Source organism: Peromyscus maniculatus, chromosome 10 (assembly GCF_049852395.1).
Source record: "Peromyscus maniculatus bairdii isolate BWxNUB_F1_BW_parent chromosome 10, HU_Pman_BW_mat_3.1, whole genome shotgun sequence".
In the NCBI taxonomy this organism is placed as follows: Eukaryota; Metazoa; Chordata; class Mammalia; order Rodentia; family Cricetidae; genus Peromyscus; species Peromyscus maniculatus.
The window spans coordinates 97,839,900-97,861,344 of NC_134861.1; the positions used below are offsets into that span (position 1 = coordinate 97,839,900).

The following is a 21,445-nucleotide window of genomic DNA, read 5'->3' on the forward strand; positions in this document are numbered from 1 at the left end:
CAACCTCTGGAGGCATCACAATCCCTGACTTCAAGCTCTACTATAGAGCTACAGTAATAAACACAGCTTGGTATTGGCATTAAAAACTGAAATGTGGACAAATGGAATTGAATTGAAGACCCTGACATTAACCCAAACACCTATGAACATGTAATTTTTGACAAAGAAGCCAAAAGTGTACAATGGAAAAAAGAAAGCATCTTCAACAAATGGTGCTGGCATAACTGGATATCAACGTGTAGAAGGCTGCAAACAGATCTATATCCGTCACCATGCAAAAAACTTAAGTCCAAGTGGATTAAGGACCTCAACATAAATCCAGCTACTCTGAACCTGCTAGAAGAGAAAGTAGGAAGTAGTCTTGAACGCATTGGCATAGGAGATCACTTCCTAAATATAACACCAGTAGCACAGACACTGAGACAAACAATCAATCAATGGGACCTCTTGAAACTGAGAAGCTTTTGTAGAGCAAAGGATATGGTCAACAAGGCAAAGCGACAGGCTACAGAATGGGAAAAGATCTTCACCAACCCCACATGTGACAGAGGACTGATATCCAGAATAAATAAGGAACTCAAGAAATTAGACAGTCCAATTGAGAAATGGGCTTTAGAACTAAACAGAGAATTCTCAACAGAGGAAACTCAAATAGCTGCAAGACATTTAAAGAATTGCTCAACATCACTAATCATCAGGGAAATGCAAATCAAAACAACTCTGAGATACCACCTTACACCTGTCAGAATGGCTAAGATCAAAAACACTGAAGACACTTTATGCTGGAGAGGATGTGGAACTAGGGGAACTCTCCTCCACTGCTGGTGGGAATGCAAGCTTGTACAACCACTTTGGAAATCAATATGGCACTTCCTTAGAAAATTGGAAATCAATCTCCCCCAAGATCCAGCTATACCACTATTGGGCATATACCCAAGAAATGCTCAATCATACCACAAGAGCACTTGCTCAGCTATGTTTATATCAGCATTGTTTGTAATAGCCAAAACCTGGAAACAACCTAGATGCCCTTCAACTGAAGAATGAATAAATGAATTGTGGCACATATACACAATGGAATACTACTCAGCAGAGAAAAACAATGACATCATGAGGTTTGCAGGCAAATGGATGGATCTAGAAAAAAATCATCCTGAGTGAGGTAACCCAGACTCAGAAAGACAAATAGGGTATGTACTCATTCATAGGAGGATACTAGATGTGGAACAAGGATGACTGGACTGCTACTCACATCACCAGTGAGGCTACCTGGAAAACAGGACACCAAGAAAGACACGGAGATCACCCAATGACGGAGAAATGGATGAGATCTACATGAACAGCCTGGACATGAGTGGGAGCAATGAAGGGCGAGGGTCAAGGGAAAGAGAGTGGGAGATCCCAGCTGGATCAAGAAAAGAGAGGGAGAACAAGGAATAGGAGACCATGGTAAATGAAGACCACATGAGAAAAGGAAGAAACAAAGTGCTAAAGAGGCCCACAGAAATCCACAAAGATACCCCCACAAAAGACTGCTGGCAATGGTCGAGAGACAGCCAGGACTGACCTACTCTGGTGATGGGATGGCCAAACACCCTAATAGTTGTGCCAGAAACCCCATCCAAGGACTGAGGAATCTGGATGCAGACATCCACGGCTAGGCCCCGGGTGGATTGCTGGGAGTCTAATTAGTGAGAAAGAGGAGGGTTTGTATGAGCAAGAATTGTTGAAACCAAGGTTGGATAAAGCACAGGGACAAATAGCCAAACGAATGGAAACACATGAACCAAAGGCTGAGGGGCCCCCAACTGGATCAGGCCCTCTGAATAGGTGAGACAGTCGATTGGCTTGATCTGTTTGGGAGGCATCTAGGCAGTGGTACCAGGTCCTGGGCTCATTGCATGAGTTAGCTGTTTGAAACCTGGGACTTATGCAGGGACACGCTTGGCTCAATCTGGGAGGAGGGGACTGGACCTGCCTGGACTGAGTCTATCAGGTCGATCTCAGTCCTCGGGGGAGACCTTGATCTGGAGGAGGTGGGAATAGGGGGTGGGCTGGGGGGAAGGGGAGGGGGGCAGGAAGGGAGAGAACAAGGGAATCTGTGGCTGTTATGTAGAACTGAATAGTATTGTAAAATAAAATAAAATAAAGAATATCCACCTGTAGGACCCTGTCCCCCATTTTGGGTAGCTGTTGCCTTGCTTGCTGACCTTAACCTTGATATCCTCCCTATGCTAATCCCTTGCAGGTTTCCACCCTCCTGAATGCTTAAAGGAAGTTCCTTGTTTGTGTATCCTGCATATTGGGCTAAACAGCTTAGATGCAAGAATGTAGAACAGCCCAGCGGCAGTGGCACACACCTTTAATCCCAGCACTTGAGAGGCAGAGGCAGGTGGATCTCTGTGAGTTCGAGGCCAGCCTGGTCTACAAAGTGAGTTTCAGGAAAGGCACAAAGCTACAGAGAAACCCTGTCTCAAAAAACCAAAAAAAAAAAAAAAGAATGTAGAACATCTGTCACAAACTTCTGCCCTCCAGGGATTCCCCCATTGTGCTGTGAGCCTGTATTTAAGGCCTCCTCCCTCCTTCAATAAACAGCATTCAGCATTCTGCTGAGGCAAATGACAAAAAAAAAAAAAGACATAACCACCTGCTGCAGTATTTGACTTTCTGCACCTAATCCCAGCCTCAGTTTATGTTACAGGCTAAAGGTTAAGTCAACTGACCATTTACTTTCTCACTGGCCGCTCAATGTGACCTCGCTAGCCTGAGGAAAACTGTGTGACTTATCACATGTTATAAGCACGTGTTGGACCCAAAAAATAACATATTGTCTAGAGTTGGCTGTTGGTCCGTCCGTGTGTGTGTGTGTGTGTGTGTGTGTGTGTAGAGAGAGAGAGAGAAAGAGAGAGAGAGATGTGAAAGAGCTGCTGCTATGTAGAGGGGCTGTGTGAAGGAACTATGTAAAGAGCTTTGTGAGAGAGTGTGAGGAATTGTGTAAAGTATTTTATGATGAGAGAGCTATATAAATGAGATGTTGTAACTGTGTATAGAGATGTATGGCCATGTAAGAGAGAGATGTATGTATGTAAAGAGAGATATATAGCTGTATGTAAAGGATGTAACTGTAGAGACAAAGAGATATTTAGAGGGAATTAGAACTTAGAAAGAATTAGAACTTAGAAGGAATTAGAAACTAGTAGGAATTAGAATTTAGGTAGAATTAGAGCTAAAGAGCAATAAAGAGCATGACCTGAACAGGTGAAGTTATTAAAGAAATCCTTCTATCCTCACTCTTGAGAAGTCTTCTCTGACTTGCCCTGGATAGTGGCTTGGGAGCTGGACTCACGGGCTGCTAAATTTCTTACTTATCAAACTGAACTGTTAGTAGAAAAGCTGATTTAGTTATATTAACAAGTTTTAAATATCATCTTTAAAATAATAAGCAAGACTTTCAAATCTTAATTTTAAAGGTTTTCCTTGTGCTGAGCTTGTCCATTTCCCCTGGGCAATGATGTCAGCAGCCTTTCTCTTGGGTGTGATGTGTCCCACCACTGTAAATCTGAACTGTGCACTAGGATAATATCACAGGAAAGGGGCCTCCCAGGTCTGTTTCAATTTGTTTCTGTTTTGTTTTGTTTTTTGACTTTTTAGCAGTATTTGGTATCCAAGCTGGAAAGCATAGACTAGAAATCTTAGCAGAGGAGTTTGGGTGAAAACTTTGTAACCTAAGAGAAAGCAAAATGTAGAAGAGAGCCATAACACGATTGAGAAAGTGATTTTAGTTTCCCTGGTGGGAAGGGATGTGGACTCCCTAGATAGGATACGTGTAACATTCATGTGGAGAGAGGCCCTAGCCCTTCTGAGAGCAACTTTAATCTTAAACAAATCTCTTTAGTTCTGAGTTACTCTAAGATAGTCTTCATTATCCTAGCAGCAGCATGGGGAAGGGAGGAGGCCTGTATACATCTGAGATGAAGTGCATTCCTACCAGTGTATATTAAAGTTTTCTTTCATCATTTCATTATAAAGTTACAGAGAAACAGCCTAAGGTTTTAAAACAGCCAACCTTAATTTACCCAGTAATCTACAGGAACTGCCAAATGATACATATCCCCCAGACTATGTAAGAGCTGAATGGACTCCTATATTAGATATATTAGATCTAATATAGATCTGAATATTAGATCTAATATCAGCAAATATTAGATCTGAAGCGATTCAAAGAAGCAATAGTCCCATATGGCATCCACTCACTGTTTGTAAAGCAGATGTTAAATCCATGGTCAACTTTAAGAGAATTATCCCTTGAGACTGGAGAGATTTGGTTACAGCAGTCTTAGAGGCTGGTCCCCAATTACAATGGAGAAGCTGGTGGAAGAATGAGGATAAGACCTCATTCTTGAGGTCTTAAAATCTCCTAAGAACAAATTCTTGGGGAGGGCAATTACGCTGATATACAAAGACAATCTTTATGTGGTGACAACACACTGGCTTTTGCTGCACAGCAGCCTTGAATGCTTGGGACAGAATTGAAGAAGTATGAAAGAAAATTGAGTCATTTGCTAAAGTTATACAGGGCCCAAAAGAAACCTTCACTGATTTCTTACAACAATAGACTTCAGCAGTAAATTGAATGATACCAAACTCAGAAGCTAAACAAATAATAATTGAATCTCTGGCTTCTAAAAATGCTAATGCACAATGCAAAATTATAATTAGGCTGTTAAAGGCAATATTGGCACCCTAGGAGAAATGGATTTGAGATACAATCAATATTGAATCTCATGATCATGATGATGTTTGGATAGGAGAGGTGACTTCCAGAGGTTTGAAAAAAAAAAATTGTAATGTCAAATGTTTCGATTGTGGTTAACCAGGTCACCTAAGAAGGAACTGTAAACAGGGCATCCCTAGAAACAATGTTTTTTCAAGAATAATTCCAACAGAATGCCCCTCCCTTCTGGATTATGCAGAAGGTCTGGTAAAGTCAGACAATGGACTAATAAATGTAGCTCAACAATGGGCAGACAAGGCAATCCCTTGCCTTCGCCATCTTGAAACAGCCTGAGGGGCCTCTTGCAGGCCCCCAGGTCAAATTCCATTTAGTCATTTCCTATCATAATGGAAGAAACTCCCTCCCAGACCAATTAAAGAACTTAATGCCTATTGTAAAAAAAAATCATACTGCATTGAATGATAGAACAGCTATAGAAGAGAGAACAAAAAAATCAGGAGAAACTATAAATCAAAATTGGTAATGATTAGATTGGGAACTTCCCCAAAATTAAGGTTGGGGAAGGATTTTGTTTTTGTCTTTTCAGGAAAATAAAAACAACCATCTTGAGGAATTTAAAGACCTTTGTACAAATAAGCATCCAAAGAAGAAGGGAGAACTACCTGGAAAAAATTACCAAGAAAAGAAATAATGTGACCTAATGAGATCTCTGAAGTTTCAATGGTAGAATCCCATAACAATAACTCCACATGGACAATGATAACGCCATTAAGATGACAAACACCACCTAAAGATCAGCTTTGTACTACAAACTGCTTGGACAATTGTGAGGTGGATATCTGAGATGATCCAGCCTCACAGACTACTCCAGTAAGGACTTGAGACAAGCACTGCACTTTCCAATTATGCAGAAACTGGAAAACAAATGATACAGCTATCTCTTCCTGGACTTAACAATTAACCCAAAATTTTTCTTTTTAGGATCCCCTAAAGATGCCTTCTCCCCCAGACAGAAGGAAGTAAATTTAAGAACATGATGCCCACATTCCAAAGAGGTGGGGGTGGGTAATTTTTGTTATTCAGTGGGTTACAGATAATTGTCATTGTTTAGGATGGCTGGTTACAAGATGTTAATTGTTAATGGTCAGGAGAAAAGCTAAACAAAGAAGATTAGAATCAAGGTTCTTGTTTGAAAAAAAAGAAAAGAAAAAATAGAGGATATAGATATGAAAAGATAAAAGGTAGACTATTGAGTCTACCCTGAAAAGAAAAAAGGGAGAATATGTATATGATAAGATAAAAAGGTAGATTATTGAATCTACTCTGAAAAGAAAAAAAAGGAATATAGATATAAGAAAAAAAGGTAAATTTTTGAATCTACTTTTAAAAAGCAACTACTTGTTTTAAATATTTTACATTGGACTGGATTTTTGTACATTATATACAAATTTTGTATATTGATACAAATTTGAGATTATTTTTGTTAGAACATACTGTATATACATTTCTAATCTTGTTCAAGGTATTGCACCTATAAAAAATAACTTAACAATGTAATGCAATTTTCTAGTCCTTGAAAGTTAGTATTACCGACTATTTGGGATAATAAAGAAATGAAAGTTAGTAGTTAGTCATTACAATGGAACCTGTAGTCATGTTAGGTATGTTTTCAAGGTTAAACAGATATATATTTTAGATAGTATTCAAGCACTTCAGAGACCTGCAAAATATGGCATTTAAGATGTTTTAATAACATAGATTCTTTTTTTATGACAATGAGACATGTCTGCTCCACGCAGCACCAATCTGCTTCAGAGAAGATGATAGGCATTGAAGAAACTCCATATGGAGTTTACTTTCTTTGTGGCAAAAGTTAGCCTGTGGGCAAGAAAATGCCCTTGCTTCAACTGCGGACAGTATGCTATCCAGATGGACAAGCAGGACACAAAAGAAAGGACTGCTGAACTTTGCCAAGACAAAGTAGGAAGTCCCTTTAGAAAATCCTGCTTCACAGATGAGTCTGTCGGACATGCTAGGCCTGTAGGCTAAAGATGGATGTCCCAACATTATAGAAGAACCTAGGGTGACTGTCCAGGCAGCCAGCTGTTTCTGTCATTTCTCACATTTTTTGGAAGTCGCTTGCCTGCACTTCCCATTTACTTAGGTTTCTGAGGGAGTTAATGACTAGATAGTTATAGTTTTCCTTGTTAACAAATTCAGAAAAGAAACTAAAGAGGTATAAAGTGTGTAAATTTGAAAGACATCAATAGTTTTTGGTTGGTAATACAAGTTACAATAGATCATGAATTAGGTACAACATTTTGGACTCACCAAAATAGGATAAACAATGGAATATTTGCTCTGAATCTGTCAAATGGTAATGGACTGGACATTATAGATGTAATTCTTGGCTTTATATATTGTATATAGTTATTGTACTTATTGTATATAATTTTTCTTATATTAGTTATAACCTTCTTTTGTTATTTTAGACAAAAGAGGGGAAACGTGGTCATACTTTGTTGTACTCTTATAAGTTGCCCGAAGATCAGAGGACAGAGCCAGCCACTAGATTAAATACAACAGTCAGGAAGTGGTGGCACACACCTTTAATCCTAGCACTCCAGAGGCAGAGGCCCGTCTGGATCTCTGTAAGTTCAAAGCCACCCTGGACTACAGAAGATTAATCCAGTCTAAAAGAAACAGAGCAAGAAAGTGGTGGTACATAATCCTAGCACTTGAGATCTCATGCCTTTGCTACCAGTATTTGGGAAGCATATACACCATTAATCCTAGCACTAGGAAGGTTGAGACAGGAAGTGATTTGGCTGGGTGGAGAAAGAAATATAAGGCAAGAGAAAGGAACTGAGACCCTTTTGGCTGAGGACTCAGAGGCACTCAGTCTGAGGATTCACAGAAAAAGGATTGGCTGAGAAGTTGGCGAGGTGAAAAGTGGCTGTGGCTTGTTTCCTCTGATCTTTCAACATTTGCCCCAATACCTGGCTCTGGATTTTTATTATAAGACCATTTAGGATTTATGCAACAGGTGACTTATGTCTTGACTGGGTGATTGGGTGCTGTCACTATGTTCAATGACCTAGAAATGCTGAAATATAGAGGAAGGGATTCAAGGAGACTTGGAGTGAAGTTACAAGTATGCTCAAAGACAGTGACCACCCAACCTGGATGTTTTCTGCTTTTCTTTTTCTTGGGGTGAAGGTAATACATGGGGGACACTGGACAGACTGCTATAATGACAGTGACCAGTGACTCATGTTCTGATTGTATTTATGACCTGCTCTATGAGATGGAAATCATGTCTGATGCTGTGGCTAATGAGGTCCTCGGTTCCAGAGGAGAATCTACTGTTATTCTTCTAAATGGATATGGTATTATACTGACTTCTAATGAGTTGTTGTGACACCTATAGATTAGTACATCATCAGAGAAGCTTCCTTTTACAGGAGATGGTGATTAACACAGACCCACCACAGGTCAACATACACAGAGGAAAGACTACAGAGAATCCAGCTCTGAATGGACATCTGTATATCACACCCCTCCTCCCAAGGACCAGGGATCAGATCCTGATGAAAGAGAGGCTACAGATATTGTAAGATTCCTGAGAAATGTCTGGTAAAAGCTCACTAGAAAGTTAACTACATCATAGTACTGACATCGGAGCAGTATCCACAAAGCCTAGGAGGAAAGGCGGTCCTCTCCTACAGACCATAATAAGCTTTAGCATAAGGACTCATGTCCCAAGTACTGATGTGTCAAGCATGTACATGTTCAAGAAGGAACACAAGGAAAATTTCCCTCTCAGAAAAACACAATTCACACTCACCAGCATGAACAGAAAGTAGATGGTCACCGACAGTGTTTGCACAGCCACTGCATTCTGCCTTGCCCTTAAAGACAGGGACAGAGAACTGGCAGAATAAGCCAACATCATGATGGTAAAATACATAGTGAAGAGACTCTTCACATCTGTGTTTACTCCTTAGAAAGAAAATAAGTGGTGTTAGTTCATCTACCTAACTCAAGAGAATTGTACATATTTCAAATAATACTTTAATAATCAAAATGACTAGTTACTGCTTCAGAGCCACCCAACTTCCCTGGGTTTCCAACCGCTACCCAATCATGTGGATGCTGGGAAACAAATTTGGGGACTTTGGAGGAGGAGCAGCAAGTGCTCTTAACCAATGAGCCTCTCTCCAGCCCCATCATTTGGCTTTATTTTTATACTTGTCACAAAAATATCTTTCCATATAATACCTGTTCTCCTCTATACTTAATTGAGCAAATGAGCAATTTAAGGGATCCTGACATGGAGAGCCACAGGTAACACAACTGACCAAAAAAAATGACCACATTCTCTCACAGGAGAATCAGCAATAGAACACGTTCATGTCCTCATTTCCCTGTGTTTATTACAATTGCATTAGTAATGAAATTGGGATCAGGACTATGCTGGTTAGTTGTAGTCAATTTAACACAAGCTATGGTCTAAGGGAAAGAGGAACCTCATTTTTAAAAAATGCTTCCATTAGATTGGCCTGTAGGCAAGCCTGTGGGGGCATTTTCTTCATGAATTATTTATGTGGAAGGTCTTAGACAGCTGTGGATGATGCCATCCCTGGGCAGGTGGTCCTGGGTTCTAAGAGAAAGCAGGCTGAGGAAGCCATTAAGAGCAAGCCAGTAAGCAACACTCCTCCATGGCCTCTGCTTTACTCCCTGCCTCCAGGTTCCTGCCCTGAGCTCCTGACCTGACTTCCCTTCTTGAAGTACATTGAACTGTCAGATGAAATAAACCCTTTCCTTCCAAAGTTAGCTCTAGTGATAGTGTTTATTACTAGAAACTAGCACTAGAAACCTAAGGCAAGGATTAAACAACCTTGCAGAGGTTTAAATATCTAGAGGGGAGGAGGTACCTCCAAGTTTAGTTTTCTGCTGAGAGTGCATAGCAATGGCTTTGCCAGAGGCCACAAGAATATACAGCAGATGACAACGGATAGTTCAGATGTAAACCCACCAGACGAATAACTCTCTGATAGAGGAATCTCATTAAGCAAGGCTTACAGGACCACAGACTCTGAAAACTGGGTGTCTCTGTAATTTTTCTCTTGTTCTGCTACATTTCTTCCCAAAAAACAGCTTTGGGGTTCTTTCCACAGCCCATTGTTGATGGGTTTGTATTTTGGGGGGCACAAAAAGTGGATGGTCAGAAAGATGATTTCTTCTTAAGCTGTATAATTTTGATGAATAGAAATATACTAGGATATGCTTCATAATTAGATCTATTATTCCCTGAGGACTGTAAGACGCTTAGGCCCTGTTTTCTATCACTAGCTCAGACTGACATAAAGAAAACAGCAATTTCTTCTCAGTTCTAGACAAGTTGCATACAATTAGCTTATTTTAAGCCTCAAAACAAATTCAAACTAGACTAAATGCCTCACAAGTTAAATCTTCACAGATAGTACACAGGGACAAATTCCCAGAGGTCTAATCGTAGAACCAAGGTCACACACAAAGACACTTTGATGCCAGTTATTAGCTTGCTGAGTCTGGCTTTTCAGGACCTACTCCATACAAAAATTCCTCAGCAGCTTGTCATGGCTACTCCCTTCCTCAGATGTACCTTTTCTACTTTCCATGGGGTGGATATAAGAGCATACAGAACAAAAATGGAGAAGAAGAACTTGAAAGAAAATAAAGCAAATGGTCTGGTCAATGTGTGTGTGAGTCTTATTCCCTCAGATAAATAAGAATTATTCCTAAGTCTCACTACTATGAAGAAATTCTTTTTATTACCCTGAGTGCAGTCCTGGGAGCTGGTCTCTCAGGCTGCAGTAGTTTTCTCTAGGAAGTCACCATGTAACTGCTATGCAGGAAGGCAATGAGTTCCACAAGCTGATTTGTAATCTTTATAGAGTTAATGCTATGGGTTATGCACAGTCCTATGTTTTTATAATAGTCCCAAGGGCACAGTTAGAGTCTGGGGGAGCTACGTGCCATGTCTAAAGGTTTTAAAAGTTATTGTTATGATTATCATGGTGTATAGTACATTTGTCATTATGAGTGTGCATTTATCATGGTGTGCATGTATCATGATGTGCATGTACCATGGTGTACATGTGCTATAGTGTACAAGTGCCATGGTATGCATGTAGAGTTGAAGGACAACTTTCTGGAGTAATTCTATCTTCCAATGTGGATTCTGAGGATCAAATTCAGGTTGTCAGGCTTGCAGGACAAGCACATTTCCCATAGCCATCCCATGGCCTAAATGACTGGTTCTGAATACTAAATCTCTTATAAAACAAAGTCTAAGCTTTATCATTGCTTACCTTAATGTGTGGGAGTGTGTGTGTGTATGTGTGTGTGTGTGTGTGCATATGTGTTAAAAGTACAGAAATTCTGAACAATAAGTCTGGGGTAAAACTTAACCATATGCACAAATGAATTTGTGCATATATTTCATATAACTATTTATATTATATAATTTCAATAAACTTCAAACTCACTATCCTCTCTCTTTGTGAAATTAGGTAGCATAAAACACTGCATACATTTAAGTTCTGTAAGATATTACCCATTTTTCCATATTTTATTTACATACAGAGACACTTACACAGAAACACAGAGAAAATATACAGCTGGGCTGGAAAGATGGCTCACTGATTAAAAGCATGTGCTGTTATCTCAGAAGCCCTGGATTCCATTCCCAGCACCCACATGGTGGCTCACATCCTGTAACTCCAGTTCAAGGGCATCTGATGTCCTCTTCTGACCTCACCAGGCACTGCATTTAGTGTGTGCATACAAACACACACACACACACACACACACACACACACACACACACACACGTGCGCGTGCACAAACATACACATACACACATGCACACACACATACACACACATACACGCACACACATACACATACACACACACATACACACACACATACACACACACACACATACACATACACACACACACAAAGGCAAACACACAAAGGAAAAATAAATCTTTTACAATTCCTAGGGATAGATATCTAATAATTGATCTTGCTCCAATAGTACTGCTTCAAGTGGTTACATTATTTCTACATTCATTATAATGCACAGAATCTCTAGTAAATGCACAGTTTCATAAAAGCTTTTGTAGTATTTTGTGAACAAGTCTTGGAGACTTTCCTCACACTCAACACCTGTTTTAGATGGCACACACTGAAGACGTGATTTTCTACTTATGCTTTTCTACTTTAGACTTGCCACAGTTCTACAAACAAAAACACACACCCCAAGAGTAAAGACACACTCTCTTGCTTTGTCACTTACCTGCTATGCTGAATACTGTAACAGTAACTATAGTACTTGGCAATAACCTCCTGGGTACCAGCTCAGCCAGCAATTTCCCAAGGAAATATGGTAACACTCTGTAGTATCCACTGGTATGCTCATGTCTACAGAGACAAAGATGACATTATACACCCTTAGATTAGTCCAGAAGACACAGGTGAGATGCTGGCTAAACTGACTTCTGCCACCACAGGGAACCTAACAGGACAGTGTCCCCTGTGCTCCAGGCTGACTCCCATACTGATCCCCATCTTAGGGACCAGCATCCCCAGGCCAGCATCCTGATGACATTCTCACTAGGATTCTCCCCATCAGAGAACTCTCCCCTGTTATGCCCACTCTGGTCACACAACAGCCCCTCCAGGGAAACAGCCCAATGTGTCCACTCTCCTCAGAGTCTCTGCCCTCTGAAGCTGGCTCCCTGAGGAGCAGCTCATTCCTATCTCACCTCAGACAGTGGTCATGGAGACTTCTCTCCTTCCAGTTCTCATGAAGAAGATGACACTGTCACTCTGAGGTCACAGTGCAGCTTCAGGACACTACACCCTTCTCACTTTAGGACAGATGTATTCCTTCAGTAATCTCTCTTTACAACCACGAACTTTACCAGATACCAAACCTAATCCTTTCCCTTCCTCACCCTTCCAAATCCCAAGCTCTTCCACTCCCAGTGTCTTCTTTTCATCTCTGGTTTTTTGTTTTGTGAGACAGACTCACCAGTGCAGGCTGAACTTAAATTCCATTTACAGCCAAGAATGACCATCCTCCTGCCTCTACTTTGGCCCCAAGTGCTGAGATTACAGGAATACAGCCATGCTCATGTTTTGTGATACTGTGAATCTAACACAGGGTTTCACACAAGCACTACAACTACTGAGTGAGGCCCTCAATTCTCTGATGACTCCTCTCCAGGGTATGTACATGGAGGCAAATCTTGGTCATATTTGAGAGAAGTGAATCCTAAACATAGGCTATCAGGAAAAGGTTCTTTCCTGTTTGAAAAACACAGGAGATAAACAGCCCTTTTATATCCAGCTGCTGCCTGGCTCTTTCCAGCCCCCATCAAGAGGAGACTCTCATTCTTGTGCAGCTGTGCCTCTCCAACCCCAATGTGCTGCTGCTGAACCCTCTACACTTAAGCTCTGTGAACCCTGACATCTTTATTTTGGGGACTGATGAATTTCCTATGATTTTTTCAGCTCCTACTATTGCGTTGTCTGAAGCACTGAGATATGGTGGTCTCACCCAAATTTTGAAACTTTCTCTGAGCAGCAGACACCTCTGCTCTTGGTTTCCTATCCATTTTTTAGTGAATATTATTACTCTCTTTACATACTTCAAAAATCATGACACCACATGATAAACACAAAATTTCACAATTTGTTTATTTTCAACTAAATAAGTAAGAAAAAGGGGGGAATTACTGGTAATTCGTGAGATAACATTCCAGGCCCAACGATGAATGAAATTAATTGATCACCTGCTCCTGGTGCCTACTTCTGGAGCAGGGGTTACTCACAGAAAGCGATCCTCGTCATTCACAAAGAGCTCCCCAGCAGACACACTAGTGAGGGTCTGGAAGATGGTGACCACGAAGAGCAGGCCAGCTCTGCAAGGACAGAATGGAGGCAAAAACAAGAGTAAATTCAACATTGGGATGGCTTCTTTCCAATACACCTTGTTCTATAGATTAAATAACATTACACAGATTTTTATTTGAAAAAAATCAGTGCTGGAGATTCGGCTCAGTAGTAAAGAGTGCTTGTTGCTCTTGCAAAGGCCCAGGTTTGGTTGGCAGCACCCACATGGTGGATCACAACCATCTGTCACTGGAGTTCAAGGGGAGCCTGTGCTAGCTGGTTTATGTCAACTTAACACAAGCTAGGGTTATCTGAAAGGAGGGAACCTCAATTGAGAAAGATTAAGATCCGGTTGTAAGGCATTTTCTTAATTACTGATGGATGGGAATGGGCTCAGCCCATTGTGGGTGGTGCATCCCTGACCTGGTGGTCCTGAGTTCTCTAAGAAAGGAGGCTAAGCAAGCCATGGGGAGCAAGCCTGTAAGCAGCACCCTTCCATGGCATCTACAGATTCCTGCCTGGTTTGAGTTCCAGTCCTGACTTCCTTCAGTAATGAAATACAATGTGGAAATGTAAGCTGAATAAACCCTTTCCTCCCAAACTTGACCTATTGTCATGTGCTTAATCAGAGCAATAGTAACCCAAACTAAGAGAGGAAACAATGCCTCTTTGTGATAGTCAGAGGTCTCAGGGAAAACACATGGTACACAGACATACATGTAGGCAAACACTCATACACATACAAATAAAATACGTGTTTAAAAAAGGGAAGATGGAAAATTTAGAATTGTTCTGGTTAAAAAGGTCAGGAAGTATGAGTCCCATGAGTTATTTTCCTCTCTGTTTCTACAGTGGCATCTATTAATTGAAGTGTGTCTTCTAAAATTTAACAATTGGATAATGTAATGTAATGATTCTAGAGTATGTAATTTAGAAGTCAATTGGTTTTAGATGAAATGATGGGAGTGGAGCCCCATAATGTCGTCTGTGTCCTCATCATGGGAAGAAACAGCAATGCAGTGTCTGCCAGGAGAGGGCTGAGAGAAGGTGGCCAGACAGGAAGAGCCTGGGAGACAATCCTCACCTCAGACTCTCACACTGCAGTGTAGAGACACATTTGCTTTTAAATTTACTGAATCTGTGGTATTTAGTCATGGCAGCCCAAGTTATCACTCCAATTTAACTAACAAAATTGGTAAGCATCATTCCTAATGTATAAATAGAGGAACATAAAGATTAATAAAACTCTCAGGAGTTTTCATATTCAGTTGGCTGTGTTGATTTACAGAACAGTAAGAATGAAAACATGAAAGAGTGGGTGGAATCTCAACTCAACAACTTACTACAGACATGGACTGTAGGAACATCTTTAAAGACTTGATGGTTATCCATAAAATAGCCAACAACTTACTGCATTGTTTCCAAAGAGCTCTAAAAATGAATTCAGTCATGCTTATTTATGAAGATGTAATTTGTGTTCCTATGATAGGATAAGGTAAGCAGGAAGAAGGGGAATAAAAGGCCCTCATCAGTTATCTGTTTCCTGGACACACATGTCAGGTTCCTCAAGACAGATGCATGATTGGGTCCTAACAGCCAGCTACATAACACCTTCTCAACTGACAGTCAGAGGTCAGTGACTCTCTTTATCTAGGTACACAGTGATGGTTAGATGTCCAGATCAGATGAGGGACACTTTGTTGGAGACTAGTTCCTCCTACATTAAAGAAAAATTCCATTTTATAATCTACCAAAGGCCAGATTAAGGAAGGAAGGAAAGGAAAAAGACAGCCTAAGAATGGGTAAGACTCTGAGAAGGGCAGGAAGAAAGACCTCCAAACTCCTGGACTTGGGAGACAGAGGCATGAGGACTGCTCCAGACTGAGGCCAGCCTGGGCTACATGACAAGTTCTGGGCCTGTCAGGTCACAACTGTGGCCCAGCCTCAAAGAGCCAAACAAGAGCAGAGGACGTGACCTGAGCACCCCATAAACAACCACAGAGCATAGGACCTGAGCACTTCATGACCAAGCATTGAGTGGAGGAGCTGGGTTTCTCCTCTTCTCCTAATGAGTCAGTTTTGCTTTCAAGGCTTAACTCTACTGAATGCACAACTCTCTCATCTTCCATTCCCCCTCACATCCGTTCCCTGGTGCTCAGGGCATTTTCCCTCTCTCTGTTTCCAATGAATTGTCCTCAAGTTCCATCTGTGTTTACTTTCATATGTTTTATCAACAAATCCAAGAACTTAGAAAGGTAACCTTATGGGCCTGGTTATACTTAACCATATATGCTATATCTACTTTCTAATCTGAGTTTTTAGATATTACCATTTAGATTGAAAACCTATAGCTACACATTTAAGGTAAAAAATTCATATGATTCATGAACAATTCTGTAAAATAGGTATATCAAATTAAATTAGGTTATATTCATCACTACAAATATACATCATTTTAAAGGTAATGCACTAGAAATGTAGTCTCAGGAACTTTGAAATGTGTATTAATATTTGCTGGATGAGATGTGTTATACAATCTGTCTCAAAGGGGGGAAAATCCTACTTCTTCTATTTAACAGATTTTACACTCTCAGCCCATACGTGTCTCCTCACTCCCCCCTCCCCTGGCAAAGTGTACACTATGCCTGGAGGTCAATTGCTTTATGATCCACATGTAAGTGAAACATGTTTGGCTTTCTGGGTTTGCATTACCTATTTGGCATGATATTCCTCAAATCTTCAATTCTGTCCATGTTGCTATAAATTCCCATTTTTAAAGATAAGCAGCATTTGAGTGATATTTTCTTCATCATTTATATGTTAATAGACAGTTCAATTCCTTAACTTGGTTACTGTGTCTAGTACTCCAATGAACATCAGACTTCACATGCATTTTGGGTAAATGATTTTAAACAGGCATGTAAGTGTGCACAGGATAAATGTCTGTGTCAATTGTTTCTTTAATGCTTTCTCCTTAATGTTTGGCTGCCACCTCAACCCTATAATGCTGTTGAGCCAGAGGAGCTCACATGCCACAAAATTCAAACCCAGCTCCTAGTTATACAGTTGGACAAAATACAAAGGCTTTGCTGGATCCAAACATGAGAAGCATCTCTGACCACCTGAACATTAAAGATGAAGAGAATATTGATATTGACCCTGAAAATAATTTAGTAGCTTTATTCCATAGATGATCTTGAGGAAGTGTTTTGAACTGTCCTACTTAGGTTTCTGCTGCTACAATGAACACCCTGACAAAAAGCAACTTGTGGAGAATGAGATTTATCTGGCTTACATATCCCAGGTCACAGTCCATCCCCAAGGAAAGTCAGACAGGAATTCAAGGCAGGATCTCAGAGGCAGGGATAGAAGCTGAGGCCACTGAGGCATGTTCCTTACTGGCTTGCACCTTATGATTTGCCATCCGGCTTCTTTATACAACTCAGAACCACCTGCCCAGAGGTGGCACTGCCCCCAGTGGGCTGGCCCCTCCCACATCCATCATTAATCAAGAAAACGTCCCACAGACTTGCCTACAAGCCAACCTGATAGATGTGTTTTCTTAATCAAGGTTCCTTCTTCCCACATGACTCTGGCTGTTGCCAAGTCGACAAAAAACTAACCAGCACACTAACCAAAAGAATCAACCACTAATCAGGACGACTGAAATAAACGACACACAAAGGCGATTGTCACAGAATACAACTTCTTATACAATATTGGTATCAGAGGAAGTTAAAAATACAAATTAAGAGCATTTTGCAATTTCTAAAAAGAATATGAAGAAACAGCTATTAAAGCTCTTCTTTATGTCTGCATTTTCCAAGATCATTTCTGAGAGAGCAAGATAAACTCTATTTTAAAGAAAACTTCATTTCTAGCAGTACTAAGATAAAAGCTGAACCAAGTTCCAGAGACATAAACACCCAGTTAAGACTCTGGTCAAGGAGACCGCCCCACCCTCAGGGTGGGTAGGCTGCTGGCCAAGAAATAGTTATGAAGCTAAAACAAAGGCTTAATCCATCAAAGTCTCCAACAGTACTGGGAGAGTCTCCAAATGTATTTTGTCTTCCGTAGTTCTTCTCTTGGTTAAATTTTTTTTTTATTATTTTTATTTCATTTTATTTTCCAATACCATTCAGTTCTACATATCAGCCACGGGTTCCCCTATTCTCCCCCCTCCCACCCCCTCTCCTTACCCCCAGCTCATCCCCCATTCCCACCTCCTCCAGGGCAAAGCCTCCCCCGAGGACTGTGATCAACCTGGTAGACTCAGTCCAGGCAGGTCCAGTCCCCTCCTCCCAGACTGAGCCAAGTATCCCTGCATAAGCTCCAGGTTTCAAACAGCCAACTCATGCAATGAGCACAGGACTTGGTCCCACTGCCTAGTTGCCTCCCAAACTGACCAAGCAAATCAACTGTCTCACCTATTCAGAGGGCCTGATCCAGCTGGGGGCCCCTCAGCCTTTGGTTCATAGTTCATGTGTTTCCATTCATTTGGCTATTTTTTTTTTCAATAATTGAGTAAAACCGAAATTTATTATAAGCCACAGTCATCCTAGGAACCTCCATGCTATATATATAGCCTCCATGGTTCTATGGGTTGTGGTCTGATTGTTCTTTATTTTATATCTAGAATCCACTTATGAGTGAGTACATACCATGACTGTCTTTCTGGGTTTGGGTTACCTCACTCAGGATGATTTTTTCTAGTTCCATCCATTTGCCTGCAAATTTCATGCTTTCATTGTTTTTCTCTGCTGAGTAGTAATCCATTGTGTATATGTACCACATTTTTTTCATCCATTCTTCCGTTGATGGGCATCTAGGTTGTTTCCAGGTTCTGGCTATTACAAATAGTGCTGCTATGAACATAGCTGAGCATGTATCTTTATGGTATGAATCAGCATTCCTTGGGTATGTGCCCAAGAGTGGGATGGCTGGGTCTTGAGGTAGTTCAATTCCTAATTTTCTGAGAAACCGCCATACTGATTTCCACAGTGGTTGTACAAGTTACATTCCCAACAGTGGAGGAGTGTTCCCTTTGCTCCACATCCTCTCCAACATTGGTTGTCATTGGTGTTTTTGATCCTAGCCATTCTAACAGGTGTAAGGTGGTATCTCAGAGTCGTTTTGATTTGCATTTTTCTGATGATTAAGGATGTTGAGCATTTCTTTAAATGTCTTTCAGTCCATCTGTAGTTTGTTGTTTTGTGAATTCTCTGTTTAGCTCTTTAGCCCATTTTTTAATTGGACTGTTCAGTATTTTGATGTCTAGTTTCTTGAGTTCTTTACATACTGTGGAGATCAATCCTCTGTCAAATGTGGGGTTGGTGAAGATCTTTTCCCATTCTGTTGGCTGTCTTTTTGTCTTATTGACTTTGTCTTTTGCCCTTCAAAAGCTTCTCAATTTCGAGAGGTTCCATTTATTAATTGTTGTGCTCAGGGTCTGTGCTGTTGGTGTTTTATTTAGGAAATGGTCTCCGGCGCCAATGCATTCAAGAGTGCTTCCTACTTTCTTTTCTATTAAGTTTAGTGTAACTGGATTTATGTTCAGGTCTTTGATCCACTTGGACTTGAGTTTTGTGCATGGTGACAGATATGGATCTATTTGTAATCTTTTACATATTGACATCCAGTTATGCCAGCACCATTTGTTGAAGATACTTTCTTTGTTCCATTGTATAGTTTTGGCTCCTTTGTCAAACAACAGGTGTTCATATGTGCATGGATTAATGTCAGGGTCTTCAATTTGATTCCATTGGTCCGTATGTCGGTTTTTATATCAGTACCAAGCTGTTTTTATTACTATAGCTCTATAGTAGAGTTTGAGGTCAGGGATGGCGATGCCTCCAAAGGTTGCTTTATCGTACAGGATTCTTTTAGCTATCCTGGGTCTTTTGTTTTTCCATATGAAGTTGAGTATTTTTCTTTCCAAGTTTGTGAAGAATTGTGTTGGGATTTTGATGGGGATTGCATTGAATCTGTAGATTGCTTTTGGTAAGATTGCCATTTTTACTATGTTAATCCTACCTATCCATGAGCATGCGAGATCCTTCCATTTTCTGATATCTTCTTCAATTTCTTTCTTTAGAGATTTAAAGTTCTTGTCAAAAAGGTTCTTCACTTGTTTAGTTAGTGTTATCCCAATGTATTTTATATTATTTGTGGCTATTGTAAAGTGTGATGTTTCTCTGACTTCTTTCTCAGCCCTTTTATCATTTGTGAATAGGAGGGCTACTGATTTTTCTGAGTTGATCTTGTATCCTGCCACTTTACTGAAGGAGTTTATCAGCTGTAGGAGTTCCCTGGTAGAGTTTTTGAGGTCACTTATGTATACTATCATATCATCTGCAAATAGTGAAAGTTTGACTTCTTCCTTGCCAATTTGTATCCCTTTGATCTCCTTTTGTTGTCTTATTGCTCTAGCTAGAACTTCTAGTACTATATTGAATAAATATGGGGAGAGTGGACAGCCTTGTCTTGTTCCTGAATTTAGTGGTATCGCTTTGAGTTTCTCGCCATTTAATTTGATGTTTGCTGTTGGCTTGCTATAAATTGCTTTTATTATGTTTAGAAATGTTCCTTGTATTCCTGATCTTTCTAAGACCTTTATCATGAAGGGGTGTTGGATTTTGTCAAAGGCTTTTTCAGCATCTAAGGAGATGATCATGTGGTTTTTTTCTTTCAATTTGTTTATATGGTGTAATACATTGACTGATTTTCGTATGTTGAACCATCCTTGCATCCCTGGGATGAATCCTACTTGGTCATGATGGATAATTGTTTTGATGTATTCTTGGATTCGGCTTGCCAATATTTTGTTGAGTATTTTTGCATCAATGTTCATGAGGGAGATTGGTCTGTAGTTCTCTTTCTTTGTTGCATCTTTGTGTGGTTTGGGTATCAGGGTAATTGCAGCCTCATAAAAAGAGTTTGGTAGTGTTTCTTCTGTTTCTATTATGTGGAACAATTTAGAGAGTATTGGTATTAACTCTTCTTTGAAGATCTGGTAGAATTCTGCACTGAAATCATCTGGTCCTGGGCCTTTTTTGGTTGGGAGACTTTTGATGACTGTTTCTATTTCTTTAGGGGTTATTGGTCTATTTCAATGGTTCATCTGGTCTTGATTTAATTTTGGTATGTGGTATTTATCCAGAAAATTGTCCATTTCTTCCTGGTTTTCCATTTTTGTGGAGTACAGGTTTTTGAAGTATGATCCGATGATTCTCTGGATTTCCTCCTTGTCTGTTGTTATGTCTCCCTTTTCATTTCTGATTTTGTGAATTTGGGTACTCTCTCTTTGCCTTTTGGTTAATTTGGCTAGGAGTTTGTCTATCTTGTTGATTTTTTCAAAGAACCAACTCTTTGTTTCATTGATTTTTTGTATTGTTCTCTTGTTTTCTATTTCGTTGATTTCAGCCCTCAATTTGATTATTTCCTGGCGTCTATTTCTCCTGGGTGAGTTTGTTTCTTTTTGTTCTAGAGCTTTCAGTTGTGCTGTTAATTCATTGGTATGGGATTGCTCCATCTTCTTTATGTGTGCATTTAGAGCTATGAATTTTCCTCTTAGCGCTGCTTTCATAGTGTCCCATAAGTTTGGGTATGTTGTACTTTCATTTTCATTGAATTCTAGGAAATCTTTAATTTCTTTCTTTATTCCTTCCTTGACCCACTGATGTTTCAGGTGGGCATTATTCAGTTTTCATGAGTTTGCACGTTTTCTATAATTTTTGCTGTTGTTGAGGTCTAACTTTA

At 40.2% G+C, this 21,445-nt stretch overlaps 1 protein-coding gene across 11 annotated transcripts in view; it reads right to left on the minus strand.

The window, feature by feature from the left end:
• LOC102918786 (ATP-binding cassette sub-family G member 3-like) overlaps window positions 1-21,445 on the minus strand; it is a 184,310-nt gene that overhangs the window by 13,751 nt on the left and 149,114 nt on the right. For 8 of the 11 annotated variants that reach the window (XR_013043070.1, XM_076546843.1, XM_076546839.1 and 5 more), the window contains 3 exons: window positions 13,627-13,716; window positions 12,087-12,211; window positions 8,583-8,737 (listed from right to left, as the gene is read on the minus strand). Coding sequence is in view for 7 of the 11 variants with exons in the window: in XM_076546843.1 (XP_076402958.1) it covers window positions 8,583-8,737; window positions 12,087-12,211; window positions 13,627-13,716 (370 nt within the window). In the remaining 4 variants the exon portion in view is untranslated. The remainder of the gene's footprint in view (window positions 1-8,582; window positions 8,738-12,086; window positions 12,212-13,626; window positions 13,717-21,445) is intronic. The other 3 variants (XR_013043071.1, XR_013043072.1, XR_013043073.1) reach the window with 1 other exon arrangement.